This window comes from Nelumbo nucifera, chromosome 1 (genome assembly GCF_055504915.1).
Source record: "Nelumbo nucifera cultivar China Antique chromosome 1, China Antique-T2T, whole genome shotgun sequence".
NCBI classification, from domain to species: Eukaryota; Viridiplantae; Streptophyta; class Magnoliopsida; order Proteales; family Nelumbonaceae; genus Nelumbo; species Nelumbo nucifera.
The window spans coordinates 89,595,725-89,607,914 of NC_142649.1; the positions used below are offsets into that span (position 1 = coordinate 89,595,725).

A 12,190-nucleotide genomic window follows, 5' to 3' on the forward strand; every position below is an offset into this window, starting at 1 on the left:
CTGTTAGTAAAGTTTGTTTGAATGTTATATGTTTACTAAAGAGTCGTAGGTTCAGATGTTATAGAACCTATTTTTATGTTACCTTATTCATAGTATAGAATATTGAAGTTAGTTTTAATTCATTTATTAAGTAATCTTGTTCACATTATAGAATATTGAGAGGTGGTGGAGTTCATGTGATTGATAGAGTTTCTACAGCAGTTTAATCTGAATCCAGATGAGAGGATATTATACTCTGGTCTGGAAGCCTCGGGAGGTGGTGGAATTTCTGCATTTTCTACAATTTTCTAGTATTTTTCTTCAATTTTCTGATTTTTTTTCTGCAACTTTCTGCTATTTTTATGCATTTTTGTAATTTTCTGGTAATTTTCTGCATTCTGCAAATTTTTGGTATTTTTTGCATTTTCTGGTGTTTTCATGCATTTTCTGCAATTTTATGATTAATTTCTGCATTTTTCTAGTGTTTTCATCCATTTTCTTCAAATTTCTGGTATTTTCTGTTATTTTCGGGTATACGGGTGAACCCGACCCGCTTATACCACGTGGCAATCTCGGGATAGTTGTTTCTCTCAAAAAATTGTTATTTTTCGGGTATACGGACTGACATGACCCGTTTATGCCATGTGGCATCATTGAGAGGTGTTTCATCAAAAAGTGTTATTTTTTGGTACATGGGTCAACCTGACCTGTTTATACTACATGGCAGTCTTGAGAGAGTTGGTTATTTCAAAAGTTGTTATTTAGGGTATACGGGTCAATTCGACCCATTTATGTATTTATATGCGATGGTAAGTGAGTTAGTATGGCTGAGGGTGGACAAGGGTCATATGAATGTGTCAAGTGGGTCAATATGGGTGGATCAGGGTTAGAGTGGGTTATGACCCTTTAACAAGCATTGATGATGGGTCATGATGGGTTAGTGGGTCAAGATGGGTGGATTGATATTCAACCCTTACCCAATCCAACCCAACCCACCCATTTGCCACTCCTAAATTAATGTATACCAAGCAAGAACTTGAGTTCTGACTTCTGAAGCTAGCAACTCTTATCACAGACACAGAGCATGGGCGTTGGTGTGAGTGCTTTGCTTTCACATTTACTGGTCAGTCTCTTTAACTGGGAAACAAACACAAACGCAATTGCAAAGGGTGAGCAGATCCAATTTTTACTTGCTAAAAGCTGGCTTTGAGTCTGATAGATGATTACCCAACGCTTCAATCTGTGTTTCTTGGGAATGTGAAAGACAAAGATGGGACCTCCCTGAGCTTTTAACTAGATGGAAGATGGAAACGTGGATTTCATAAACCTGGACGATCGCAGGTTTCACAGAGCATGCATATGTAAAGAGAGCTCCAGTCATGTATGTAATCTATAAATGGTAAGACAGAGCATAACAGCCACATAAACTCACCTGCATTGCCGCATTGCAGTCCCCTTCGAATGCGGCCATGTGGGTTTTTTATCAAACAGATGGAAGTAGTTCAACTCCATGCAAAAGGAACTGGTCAAAGGGTATTTTAGGTAATGAATTTCTCTGGTCAGTCGGGCATCAAGGGCAGAATACGAGAGTCTTAACTCCTAGGTCCTAACACAGGAGATGAGGTAACTAAAAAACAAACATTTCCTGAGTAGGGTGGTCAATAAAATTATTCAAAAAATGTAGGGTCTGACTGTAATTTACCCATTTTACTTGTATTTTCTTACAAAAAAATTTTACTTGTATTTTCCACCACTATATGCACCACCATGTCCAGGACATTCATGAATGATATCTTTCTCTTCCTTTACAACTCAGCCCGTGTAGCTAAGCCTTTTATTTCTGTTCTTCTTCTTTGACTTGCTCCATCAATTTTTTTTTTTTTTGGAAAATGGGAAGATTGGCATCATATGGAATGACACTGTGGAGGTATAATGTCAAAGATCAAAAATACAATGAGAAAAAGAAGGGATTGAGGGCAATTTCCATTTCTTTTAACATTATGAACTTTGTGCATTTTTTTTTGTTTTTTGTTTATTTTTTCAAAATTTCACAGGAGGGTCATTTTTATGCTATTTAATTATTAAAAATTTATTTTTAAAAATACCTTAAAAAGTACATCAGTATCCCAAAGATACGATATTACGATACAATACACCAGATTGATATTTTGAACAGAAAAACTAAAAAGTGGGTCTAATATTTGCTTAAATTCAATAAATAGTATAATAATGCTAAAGTAAGAAGAAAATCCTGAAATTATGTGGGATTTTTTTGGTAGATAAATTATGTGTGATTTCAATAAACAGTACAATCTTCCATCTAACACCAATCTAGAGGTGGAAGATCATCCTCATTTACTAGGCATGGGCTTAACCCATATAAAATGGCAATCATCCTGGCCCCTATCAGATCAACAGTTTAGCAAGTAGAAGTAGGGGTCCAGATGGACTGCTTCATTTAAAGAATTTCAGCTGCATGCCAACATCAGGCTCAAGCCCATTCAAAATTTAACAAATTCTCAACCCAAGTTGACCCCCAGCACAGCCGCATGAGTGACACGTTAGATTGATCATGTATTACAATTCCCCCAGAACAAGCTAGCTCTGGATTTGCTTGTTATTATTAAATAAGAAATGTATCTGATACTTGCAAGAAGAAGTTGCTTGTTAAAATACAAGTATACCCAAGTGTTCCAAAGTAAATTTTGTCATTGAATATGACTTCTCTTCTTTGGGATATCACTTTCAGTGTAAAGGGTGATGGTATCCACACATCCATGATCCAACAACGACTTTGTCCTGGTGGTGTGTAATCACAAACGAAAGGTCAAAAAGCAAGCTTTTGCTGTGTTGTCAAACACCATAAAGGCCAGAAGGTACCTGAAAAGAAGTAGAGCTATAGAAAACTCCAATGTCAATTCATTTTATAAAAGCTGTATCTCAACCTAGCCCTGTAAAGTTGCCTATACATAGACTGAGCTTTTAGATTTGTAAGAGAGGACTCTTCCAAGCCCATTGACAAACTCCAACAATGGCTTAGGCCAATAAGGTGAAATGCTCAAGTCTTTATCATTCTCCACCAGTTAGCTCATTTGACAAGTGAAAAGCCGCTCAATGTAAACTCTAAAGGTGTGCTAAAAATATTTTCTCCTTGGCATAGCATTTGACCACCCATCAGGTCGGAAACTCCCCTATGAAGAACAAAAGCATTAATGATTTCTCTTTTGAGTTTGAACTATAAACCTATAACTAGGCTCATATTATTCTAATTTAACTAATTTGTGGTCATTATCTACTAAATCCTGCACCTGAAGAACCCTCAAGATTTATCCTTTGGAAGATCTATAAAGTATTAACCCCCTTACTTAATGATCAAACAAAAGCATATAAGCTGCTACTGTGACATGCATCTCTAACAATACAAGGCAGGGATTCCCTGAGGAAGAAATGAAGAGCCTTATTTTATGCTCTTCTTATCGTTCATGGCTAGAACATCAAACAAAGATTGCTATCATTTCTAATTGTGATCTGCTGAGAACAAGTATAATAAGTTGAAAATTTTTGTAAGAGGTTTTAGCAATATCCTTATGGAGTAAATGTTCATCTGTAATCAATGAAGCCATAGCCTATGTGACAGAACTCAGAAGACCAAAGTTCCTAGCAATGTGGAGCTTATATAAAATAGCATTCTTCAGTTTGGAGAATTGATATGTGACATCTTGTTAGTTAACACAGTGATGATCTGCGTAAACGAAAAACTTTGGCACTCAAACTGGATTAATTTTTTGTTTCTAATAAACCACAAGAAACCAAAAAATAACGTATAGTTGAAGGGCAAATAGAACCACCTTGTAAAGACATCTGCATTGCCTTGAGAAACTTGGGCCTCATATTTTCCTGGTTCCCAGTTCAATTGCAATAACTTACATTCTATTAAAGATTTTCTCTAGTCCAAGTTTACTATGGAAGGATAGACGGAACCCTAGAGATTCAACTCCAAAATTAAAATTTGCTAAAGACATTTGATAGTTCATTTTTCTTTATAAATTTAGGGGGTGTTGGCCGATAATTAAGATTTTGTTTTTCCAAACAAATACCACTGATGTGGTAGTAGTTTTTGTTTTGAAAAACAAAACCATACACCTTGATGCACACCCTCTTAATGGTTTAAGTAACCTAGGAAGATTTAGAAATATAGAAAAACCACTATATACTTGGGGGGTTCTAGTCCAAGAACTACTTAATGTTTATGCTCCAGACTAAGATCTACTTAGTTGTACCAGAACATATCAAACTTTTCAGTGCAGGACACCAGAAAAAGAATTTCATAAGAATTATGTAATTTCTGTATTAAACTTTTGTATAATCTTACATTTATCAGACAAATCAGGTTGTACTTATAAATATATGAATGAATGAATTACACAGCATCCACCTCTAAGAGCTGTGGTGCTCCTCAGCCCGATGACATGGACAAAATAACCAGGCTACAAATTCTATGACAAGGACAATAAGACTTGACCTGTTAAAATCTACATCTCCTTGAGTGGGAAATCCAGCACAGCCAACATTGTAAGAACTTGAAAGGCCCCACATGGTAACAATGTAGGAACTTTACATAGAAAAATGGCCAAACGTGTCCTGAAATGCTTTGCCAGGAAAGTTAAGAGCCAAATTAACAGCTGCTCTTTCAATCACATACCAGGTCTCCCTCAGGAACTGGACGCATGGCAGCAGAGTTGGCAATTTGTCACAAAATCAGCAAACCCAGCCTCCTGCAGGAACTGTGCACATAGCAGAGAAGCCGGCCATTTAGCACAAAATCAGATAGGTTGATGAGCAGCCTTACAAATGCAGGCAGTATATATCATCACATCCCGTTATTCTGAATGTGGTTTTGATGAAGATCCTTCTGCACTCATAACCTCACAGGCAATCCAAAGTTAAGGAAAGTCCTTATTACTCCATCCCAGCCAGCAGTCACAATCACCAGACCCCAAGTTCCTGATAGATCTCTGAGGTTATTATAATAATGGTGTTGGTGGTACTGCTGGTTATCATGATGATGACCATGGTGTGCAACTTCAACAGCCCATACAGGTAGCTTCTCCTCGGGCCAGGTTGCAGAACCTTTTGATGGACAATCCACAGAGAACCAACCACCAAGAGATAAGCGTTCTGAATCTCTAAACCAGGAGGCGGCCTCTAGGAATTCTGGTACTTTTGAGGAATGCTGGAGACTGCAGCTATCTAAAACAGACCGTTCCTCTTCCATGCCTGACCACGGTATTGCAACAGATACATCATCATGGAAAAAATGCTCGCATGAGCGTATTGATTTTGCCTCTTTAGATAAAGGGAGACACAATCCATCATAATTCCAGACATAAACATGAGAATCCTCTCCCACTGAAATTATATGTCTTCCATTTGAAGTAAATGAGGCAGACATCTGACTCCCTGACTTCCGCAGTCCTGTTAATTGAAAATTTCCTAAAAAGGTAAGATTGATGCTCCATATTAATGAAAAAGGCAATCAAAATTCCAAGAAAAAAACATGCAAAAAGGCAAATGCAACAAGATTCAAATTGCTATATACAGACTGAACAAAAAGAAAATTTATTAAGTAGGCTAACGAAGACAGTAGAATTTTAAAAACCAGATAGAATGTCTAGAATCTAGATAGACTATCAATGGCCTATTGATGAGTCAGTATGCAGTTGGGCATCTAGATTACATAATTACTTAATAAAAATTATAGCCACAGCTTGTTAGAAATAGCTAATTGACTAATTATGAGGAAATTTGCAGGATGAATACAGAAAGAGTAAGTTTTATCTAAAACAGTGCTCCTGAAAACACATAATTGAAATAAGCATCTTACATTTTCAATTTCATTCAAGATATTAATGATTCCACATGCCTTATGATCAATATACTAAATAAGAAGCCTAAAAACAATCAGAGAGGTTAATCAAGAAAGCATGTTTACCTCTATATTTATGAATGACTTCAACCCCATCGAATATGCGAACTCTAGAATCTGATGATGTTATCATGACTCTTTGAGAACCATCCCTAGAAAACTGTGAGGACAGGAAAACAACAAGATTCAGAAAAATATTGGAAAATAATACTAGCATAACCCAAATTAGCAATTATTATGAAGGAAAATAGTGGTGAAGTATACCTGAATTCCAGTAATCCTGTTGCAAGAGGACTTCTTTCTACCCTGTATGCAAATTTGTGCATCGAACTCTAGATGATTATCTATATAAAAAAAATAAAGGATGTTAGCCTTCAAAGGCAACAGCTAATAATTCAGGTTTGATGCTTAAATTTGTAAAATTATCAACTAAAAACATAACAGAACCATGTACCTGTTGCATTATAGAAACGACATGTCCCTGAAACAGTACCAACAATGAATCCCTGCACCAATGAAATAATAAATCAGTTACAACCATGAAGAACATGTCCCTGAACCATAGTGGAATCAAATAGTTAGTAGAAAACCTGTGCATCTGGTTGATAACATATAGCAGTTACTAAATCTTGCACATCAGCCCAGTCAACAACTCGTCCATCAGAAACGCCCCATATTCTAACTTTTCCATCTATAGATCCACTGATGAAGTATCCATCATCAAGGGGATTGAACTGAATGCATGTTACTGGTGCAATGCAAAGAAAACGAATAGAACCAAATTTCTGAAAATGGCAATATATACCATGAAACCAAACAAGAAATAATTTAATAAAACAGGTTATTTTAATAAGACTACTATATTTACAACTGGTTTTTTTTGTTTGATCCTAGCAGAAAAAGTATACAAAGTGAAGCATAATTTCTTACCATAATTACTGTGTTGGAAAACGTTAAGGCATTGATTGCAACCAACTTGCCACAGGCGAACAGTTTTGTCCTTGGAAGATGAAAGCAGAAACTGCAACAAAATTAAAAGTTAAAAATAAATCGGATACATAACAGACTTTAGAAAGAAAATAATCCTAATTGCTGTTTTTAAGCTGTTTCAAACACTCACATTAGATTTGGACCAAGACAAGTCCAAAATATCACTGGTATGGCCATGAAACTCCTGCAATGGTGACTCTTCAATCTTGAACACCTTTTTCGGTATGACAACAGAAGCAGACGCTGAATTCTTTCTTCCTCGAAAGAGTTTGACTTCTTTCTCTTTATTGATGAATTTGGAAGTACATCCATCATCTAAAAATTTGCAGGAAGCTTCTCCTGATGTAACACGCCAAATGCGAACAATCCCATCTTCACCACCACTTGCCAGATACTGGCCATCTGGACTGAATTTCATTGTCCAAATGAATCCCTTGTGAGCTAGAATTTCTTGTCCCATGAAAAGTCCACTAAACTCCATGATCCTTTTGCTGTTCTGTTGTACTCTCATTCTATTTGCCTTTGGTGCCTTGGGGTTTGTTAAGGAGACGTCAGATTTGTCCAATGATCCTCCCTTTCTATTGGCAATAAAGCTCTTCCACCAACTCTTCATTTTCTTACTTTTTTCTAGACCCTTTTTACTGTTTTTTGGAGGAACTATAACTTCCTCCTGCATAAGATTCTGAATAGACGGCAAAAGACCAGCAGATGTCTCCAAGTCTTGAGCTGAGGTTGATCTAGGTGAACCATCTTGCACATCTTCACGAGCCATGAAGTTGCTTTCTACATCTATACCATTTCCATTACAGAGCTTCTCTTCCTCTACTCTGTTACTGAATGAAGCCCACGAACTTTGGACAGTCTCACTGCATTCTGTGATCCTTTCAAAACTCAGGCGCTCATTGAAACTGCCACACGAAATATCGCTGCCAATTTCCCGGGAGAAGGAAGCAAGTTCACTGAAGCCCATTCCGTGTAGAAACCTCTTTCGTCGTTCCTGAATGCTCCCCGGTTCGTTCAACCAAATGTCGTAATCCGACTTGGCAAAGACCAATTCTTCACAAACACACCCAGAATCCTCAGACGACAAAATATCTGGATTCTGAATATAATCCAAAGAATCATAGAACACCTCTTCTTCTTCTACTTCCTGATCATGACTCAGCATGTTTTTGACTCCAGCTGACACCAAAATTCCACATCAAAATCCAAAGTTCTCACCACCTTCTGTGTATATCCAGTAAAAGCATCAACCGTTTAAATACCCACAACAAACCGTCCAAAACCCTAATTCAGGGAGCGAGTCTCCTGCTCGTTGCTGCTGCACAAAGTGATCCACAGACTGTAGCAATCAGAAGCAGTTTCAGAAAAGAATGGTTAGATACAAGGTACCAACACCATAGACCCGAAAAATATTGCAATACTGCTATTCTCATATGTATTCTAAAGAGCTCAAATAGAGAAACCCCACATCCACCCCCACCCAAAAAAAAAAAAGCAAATGAAACCCCGAAACGCAACAATAATCAAATGGAGGAACAGAGACCAAAGCTTCAATATTAGAGTATAATACCTCGATTTCCATGTAAAGCAATGTAGCCATTCAATATTATCACCCAAGTTACCGTGACTCCTGCAATATCCCTTGAGGTCAAAATCCCAAATTCAATGAAACAGCAAAACAAAACCCAAATTCCCTGTACCATATCCCAACCGAGGAGGGATTTCGTCCACGCAGTGAAAATTAAAAAAAAAAAATGGGGATCGGGAGAGAGAAACTAGAAATGAAGAAACGAATGAAAAACCAAAGAGGCGCACGAAATAAACCTGCGCACACACACACACCTCTCTTATAAACAGAACCCGCAATGCAGCAGGCCTCGAGATCTGGAAATGGAGATTGCAGTGCACGAGCGACAAACACGAGCGGCGCGACCCTGGAAACAACACTGTTTTCTGCAAAATCTAGCCACCTACCTCTGAAACGCCCGCTTTCCTTCAATCCATAGAAGGCCAAAAAGGAACAAGATTTTAGAAATCCTATTATTTCAAAAGCTGATTCAAGAAACCCAATTGAAAATTCCTAAAATGTCAACCAATAACAACAAAAATCAAACCAAACAATGAAATAATCCCAATTTTTTTCTTGTAAGAAAGAAGATTATTAATTTATTATAAGACAGAGAGAGAGTATACATTTATGGCGAGACTAGCAGAAGTGTGTGTTTTATATTTTTATACTAGATTTTATTTTTTTCAAGTAGCAATGTATCGATAATAAGCTTCTCCAGATTCCAGTTCCAACTTTTCCAACAGCCATAGTAGAGCTCTTTATAGACAGGAAGATAAAAAGGCATGGCTGTGTTAAGAGAGAGAGAGAGGGGGGGGAAGAGGGAGAAGGAGAGAGGGGTGCGTAGGTTTAGCCTGGTGATAGAGTCTAGTGAGGCTACCTAGTGAAAGCGATCGCTCGTTTCAGGGCTTAGATCCGGTTGCATTAGGCCATGGGAGACCGACAGATGTCAGCAACAACACTCTAACCAAGGGACAAGGGCATCTCTTTTTCTCTCTCCCTCTGTACTCTGTAGTAGCATGTACCTATCTCCCGTTTCTAGCTGAATCCCCTAGGCTTTCGCGCTCTCTGCTGAATTTCGCCATTAAAGGTCGTGGTTGAGGTTTGGTTTCGGTCCGCAGGTTTCTGGCTATTCAGGACTCTGTGGCCAATCCAACATAAGAATGGGAAAAAAATCCCATAGTACGGCCATAGGCATTTGTCTCTCGAACAAAGCCTAACAATAAAAGCTCCACACGGGATCGTTTCAGGCTTTCCGCCATTAAAGAAACCGTTTGAGCTCGTAAAGTTTCTACTTCCTTCTCAGCTACTTCTAAACCCAAGCCTTCGCCTTTTGGCAGTCACAAGGAGCAATATAAGCAAATTCAGCGATAGCAGGCCGGCTTATCAGAATTGGATCGTTGAGCATTCCCAAAAAGAAAACGAACCAGAAAAGGAAAGAATGAGAGAATCTTAGATCAATCGATTCGCAAATTTACCACGGCAAGAAATAAACAAAGGCATTTGGAAAATATCTTGCTTTGGCGTGGCGAGAGAGAATTCAAGGAAACTCCATCTTCCGATTCTTCCACGAATGAATTTGCCGGAATTGGAGTCGTACGTATGATCTTCAATTCGTCTTTTTCGATTCTCCGACACTCCAAATTTAGGGCTCGTGTCTCTGGTTTTTAGAGAGAGAGAGAGAGATGGAGAGAAAGAGAGATATCGTGTCTCGGCCTGACGTTTTGGTTGCAGAAACAGAAGTAGTAGTAGTAGCGATGTAGTAGTATCTTTCTGGGCTATAATAAGCCAGCCCAGCCAGTCGTACGGTTGGTGGGGGTCGGGGATAGCAGACGTGTGTTGGTACGGGCACAGCATGAGCTGTTCGAGGTGTGCGTGAAAGAACTTCCGCTGTGAGACGATAAGATTGATCATAGTCAAGTACTGGTGGTAATGCTCTGCCCCATCTACCGCACTCTCTCTCCGGGAGGAGCGACCTTTCATCCGCCAGATTAGAATCTGCATTACGCCTTTGTTCTGATTCGACGATTAGCATGCCTTTACTCAGTTAAGCACGGAATTGCAACTTGAGAAGCACCACGGAAGGAATCTCATCACGGGTTTCATTTTAACGACGTCCCGAGAAAACATTACATACGAACATCTGCCGTTGGAACACTGTAGATCCACAAAGACCGTTGGATTATGACCCTTTTATCTAGGGTCAGGCGATCGTGGGATGCATTTTGACCGTCTGTTTTTAGATGAAAGTAAAACGATGCCAATCCGATGTTCCCCAAAGATAGGATTAGATAGTTAAAAAATAATAATCAATAATGAGAAAGGGTAGGGCTACAAGTGGGCAATCAAAGTTGTAGGCTTGTAGAGGTGTCCCACCCACCACACATATGGAATATTCTGTGGGCTCAATGGATTATAGTAGAATTAATAATTCACCATGACCCACATTATGTCCCAGATTGGTGGTGGCCTCATGGCCTGGTGGGATGAATCAATTCTCACAGCTGCAGTAACCAACCCGTAGCCATGGCATTTGAAAGCTTGCTTTTATAGAAAAAAATAAATAAATATGATTAGAGTAATAACGGGTAGCCACAGCCAAAGTATTCCCTTAAAATAAAACAGTATGCAGAGAGTCCAGCATCCAGCCAGCCCAGAAGAAGAGCGATTCGGAGCATAAACGCGGTTTGTTGAGCAGCTTGAGCCTGCAATTTCATTAGTCAATCAATAAACAAAACCTAGAAATCAGAAACCAAAAAAAAAAAGAAAATGAAAAGGGAATTCCAGAAGAGCATTATTGGGGTGTTTGGTTAGTAATTACACAATCCCAACACATTGACAAGCCTAAAGAAAAGAAAACAGTAAATATAGGTAGATGGATATTTGAATTCCCATAGATGATAGATTCAACCAATTTTTTGTTTTACTTCTATTGATATACATATTACACATAACAGGGGATTAAGGGGGCGGGGACAAAGCAAGGTGTACGTGAGGTCTATTAACTTTAGTCATACCTCCAATTTTTTGTAATTCCATCAAATTATTCACCAATTTAAATGTACTTAGGGATAAGTTAGAGTTTGTGCCAATTTGCCAAACACAGCCTTATTCTAACTTATGAGAGAACGACTCTGCCTAGTTAAAACAAGTGATTAGAAGGTTCCAAGTTCCAACCCGTAAAAGAGACAAATTAACATAACCAAGTAACCAACCAAAACATGAGAAGTCAGTACAAAGTGAGAATTGGAGTCCTCCTTTTTAGGCCTATATATCTTTTAGTGCCCAGTTCACCTTGTTTCTTTTTTTTATATTCGCATTTGAGTCTCGAGGAGAGCATAACTGCATCAGCAGCTTGGCAACTCTGAGACAATGTAAAGCTATTTTGTAGCGTTTTAATGAGATCAATTGAATCAGAAAAAAAGAAAAAGAAGAAAGAGAAAGAAAGTGTAAGCAGCTTCTCTTTATTTAATTCACACATGGCGGCCTAACGGGATTTGAAAAAACTCTTCCAAAAGTAGCTTTGCAATAGAGCTTGTGCTTTCTTCATTCTTTCTTATAAATTAATTATGAATTGTTACACGAGGAGGTGCAAGTGTACCAGTGTAGCTGAGTGGCTATCACCCCACTCTGGGTCTTGGAGTTGGGGAATCCCCGTGTGGTGGGCCTCGAGCCCCGCTTGCCGTGGCCAAGTAGTAGTGTAGGAGTAGGACCCCACACTGCAG

The 12,190-nt window shown here is 38.6% G+C and overlaps 1 protein-coding gene across 5 annotated transcripts; it reads right to left on the reverse strand.

Moving 5' to 3' along the window:
• Positions 1–4,302: 4,302 nt before the first annotated feature.
• LOC104588838 (uncharacterized) lies at positions 4,303–10,218 on the reverse strand. Of its 5 annotated transcripts, none has more exons than XM_088888306.1 (10): positions 9,944–10,218; positions 8,741–8,891; positions 8,469–8,528; positions 7,026–8,213; positions 6,836–6,926; positions 6,496–6,653; positions 6,360–6,411; positions 6,170–6,249; positions 5,972–6,065; positions 4,303–5,454 (listed from the first exon to the last, which is right to left on the reverse strand). In XM_088888306.1, the coding sequence occupies exons 4-10, from the start codon at positions 8,061–8,063 to the stop codon at positions 4,898–4,900; spliced, it is 2,070 nt and encodes a 689-aa protein (XP_088744432.1). In that variant the 5' UTR covers positions 8,064–8,213; positions 8,469–8,528; positions 8,741–8,891; positions 9,944–10,218; the 3' UTR covers positions 4,303–4,897. The 5 variants fall into 5 exon arrangements, with proteins under 5 accessions (XP_088744432.1, XP_088744431.1, XP_010245260.1 ...); XM_088888305.1 differs by having other exon boundaries at positions 7,026–8,216; XM_010246958.2 differs by having other exon boundaries at positions 7,026–8,237.
• Positions 10,219–12,190: the final 1,972 nt, after the last annotated feature.

Coding starts and splice junctions, on each gene's coding strand:
- LOC104588838 (XM_088888306.1), bottom strand. CDS start 8,063: ATGCTGAGTCATGATCAGGAAGTAGAAGAAGAAGAGGTGTTCTATGAT. Junction 6,927..7,025: donor TGTCTTGGTCCAAATCTAAT/GTGAGTGTTTGA, acceptor ATTTTGTTGCAG/TTTCTGCTTTCATCTTCCAA. Junction 6,066..6,169: donor ACAGGATTACTGGAATTCAG/GTATACTTCACC, acceptor CTGTCCTCACAG/TTTTCTAGGGATGGTTCTCA.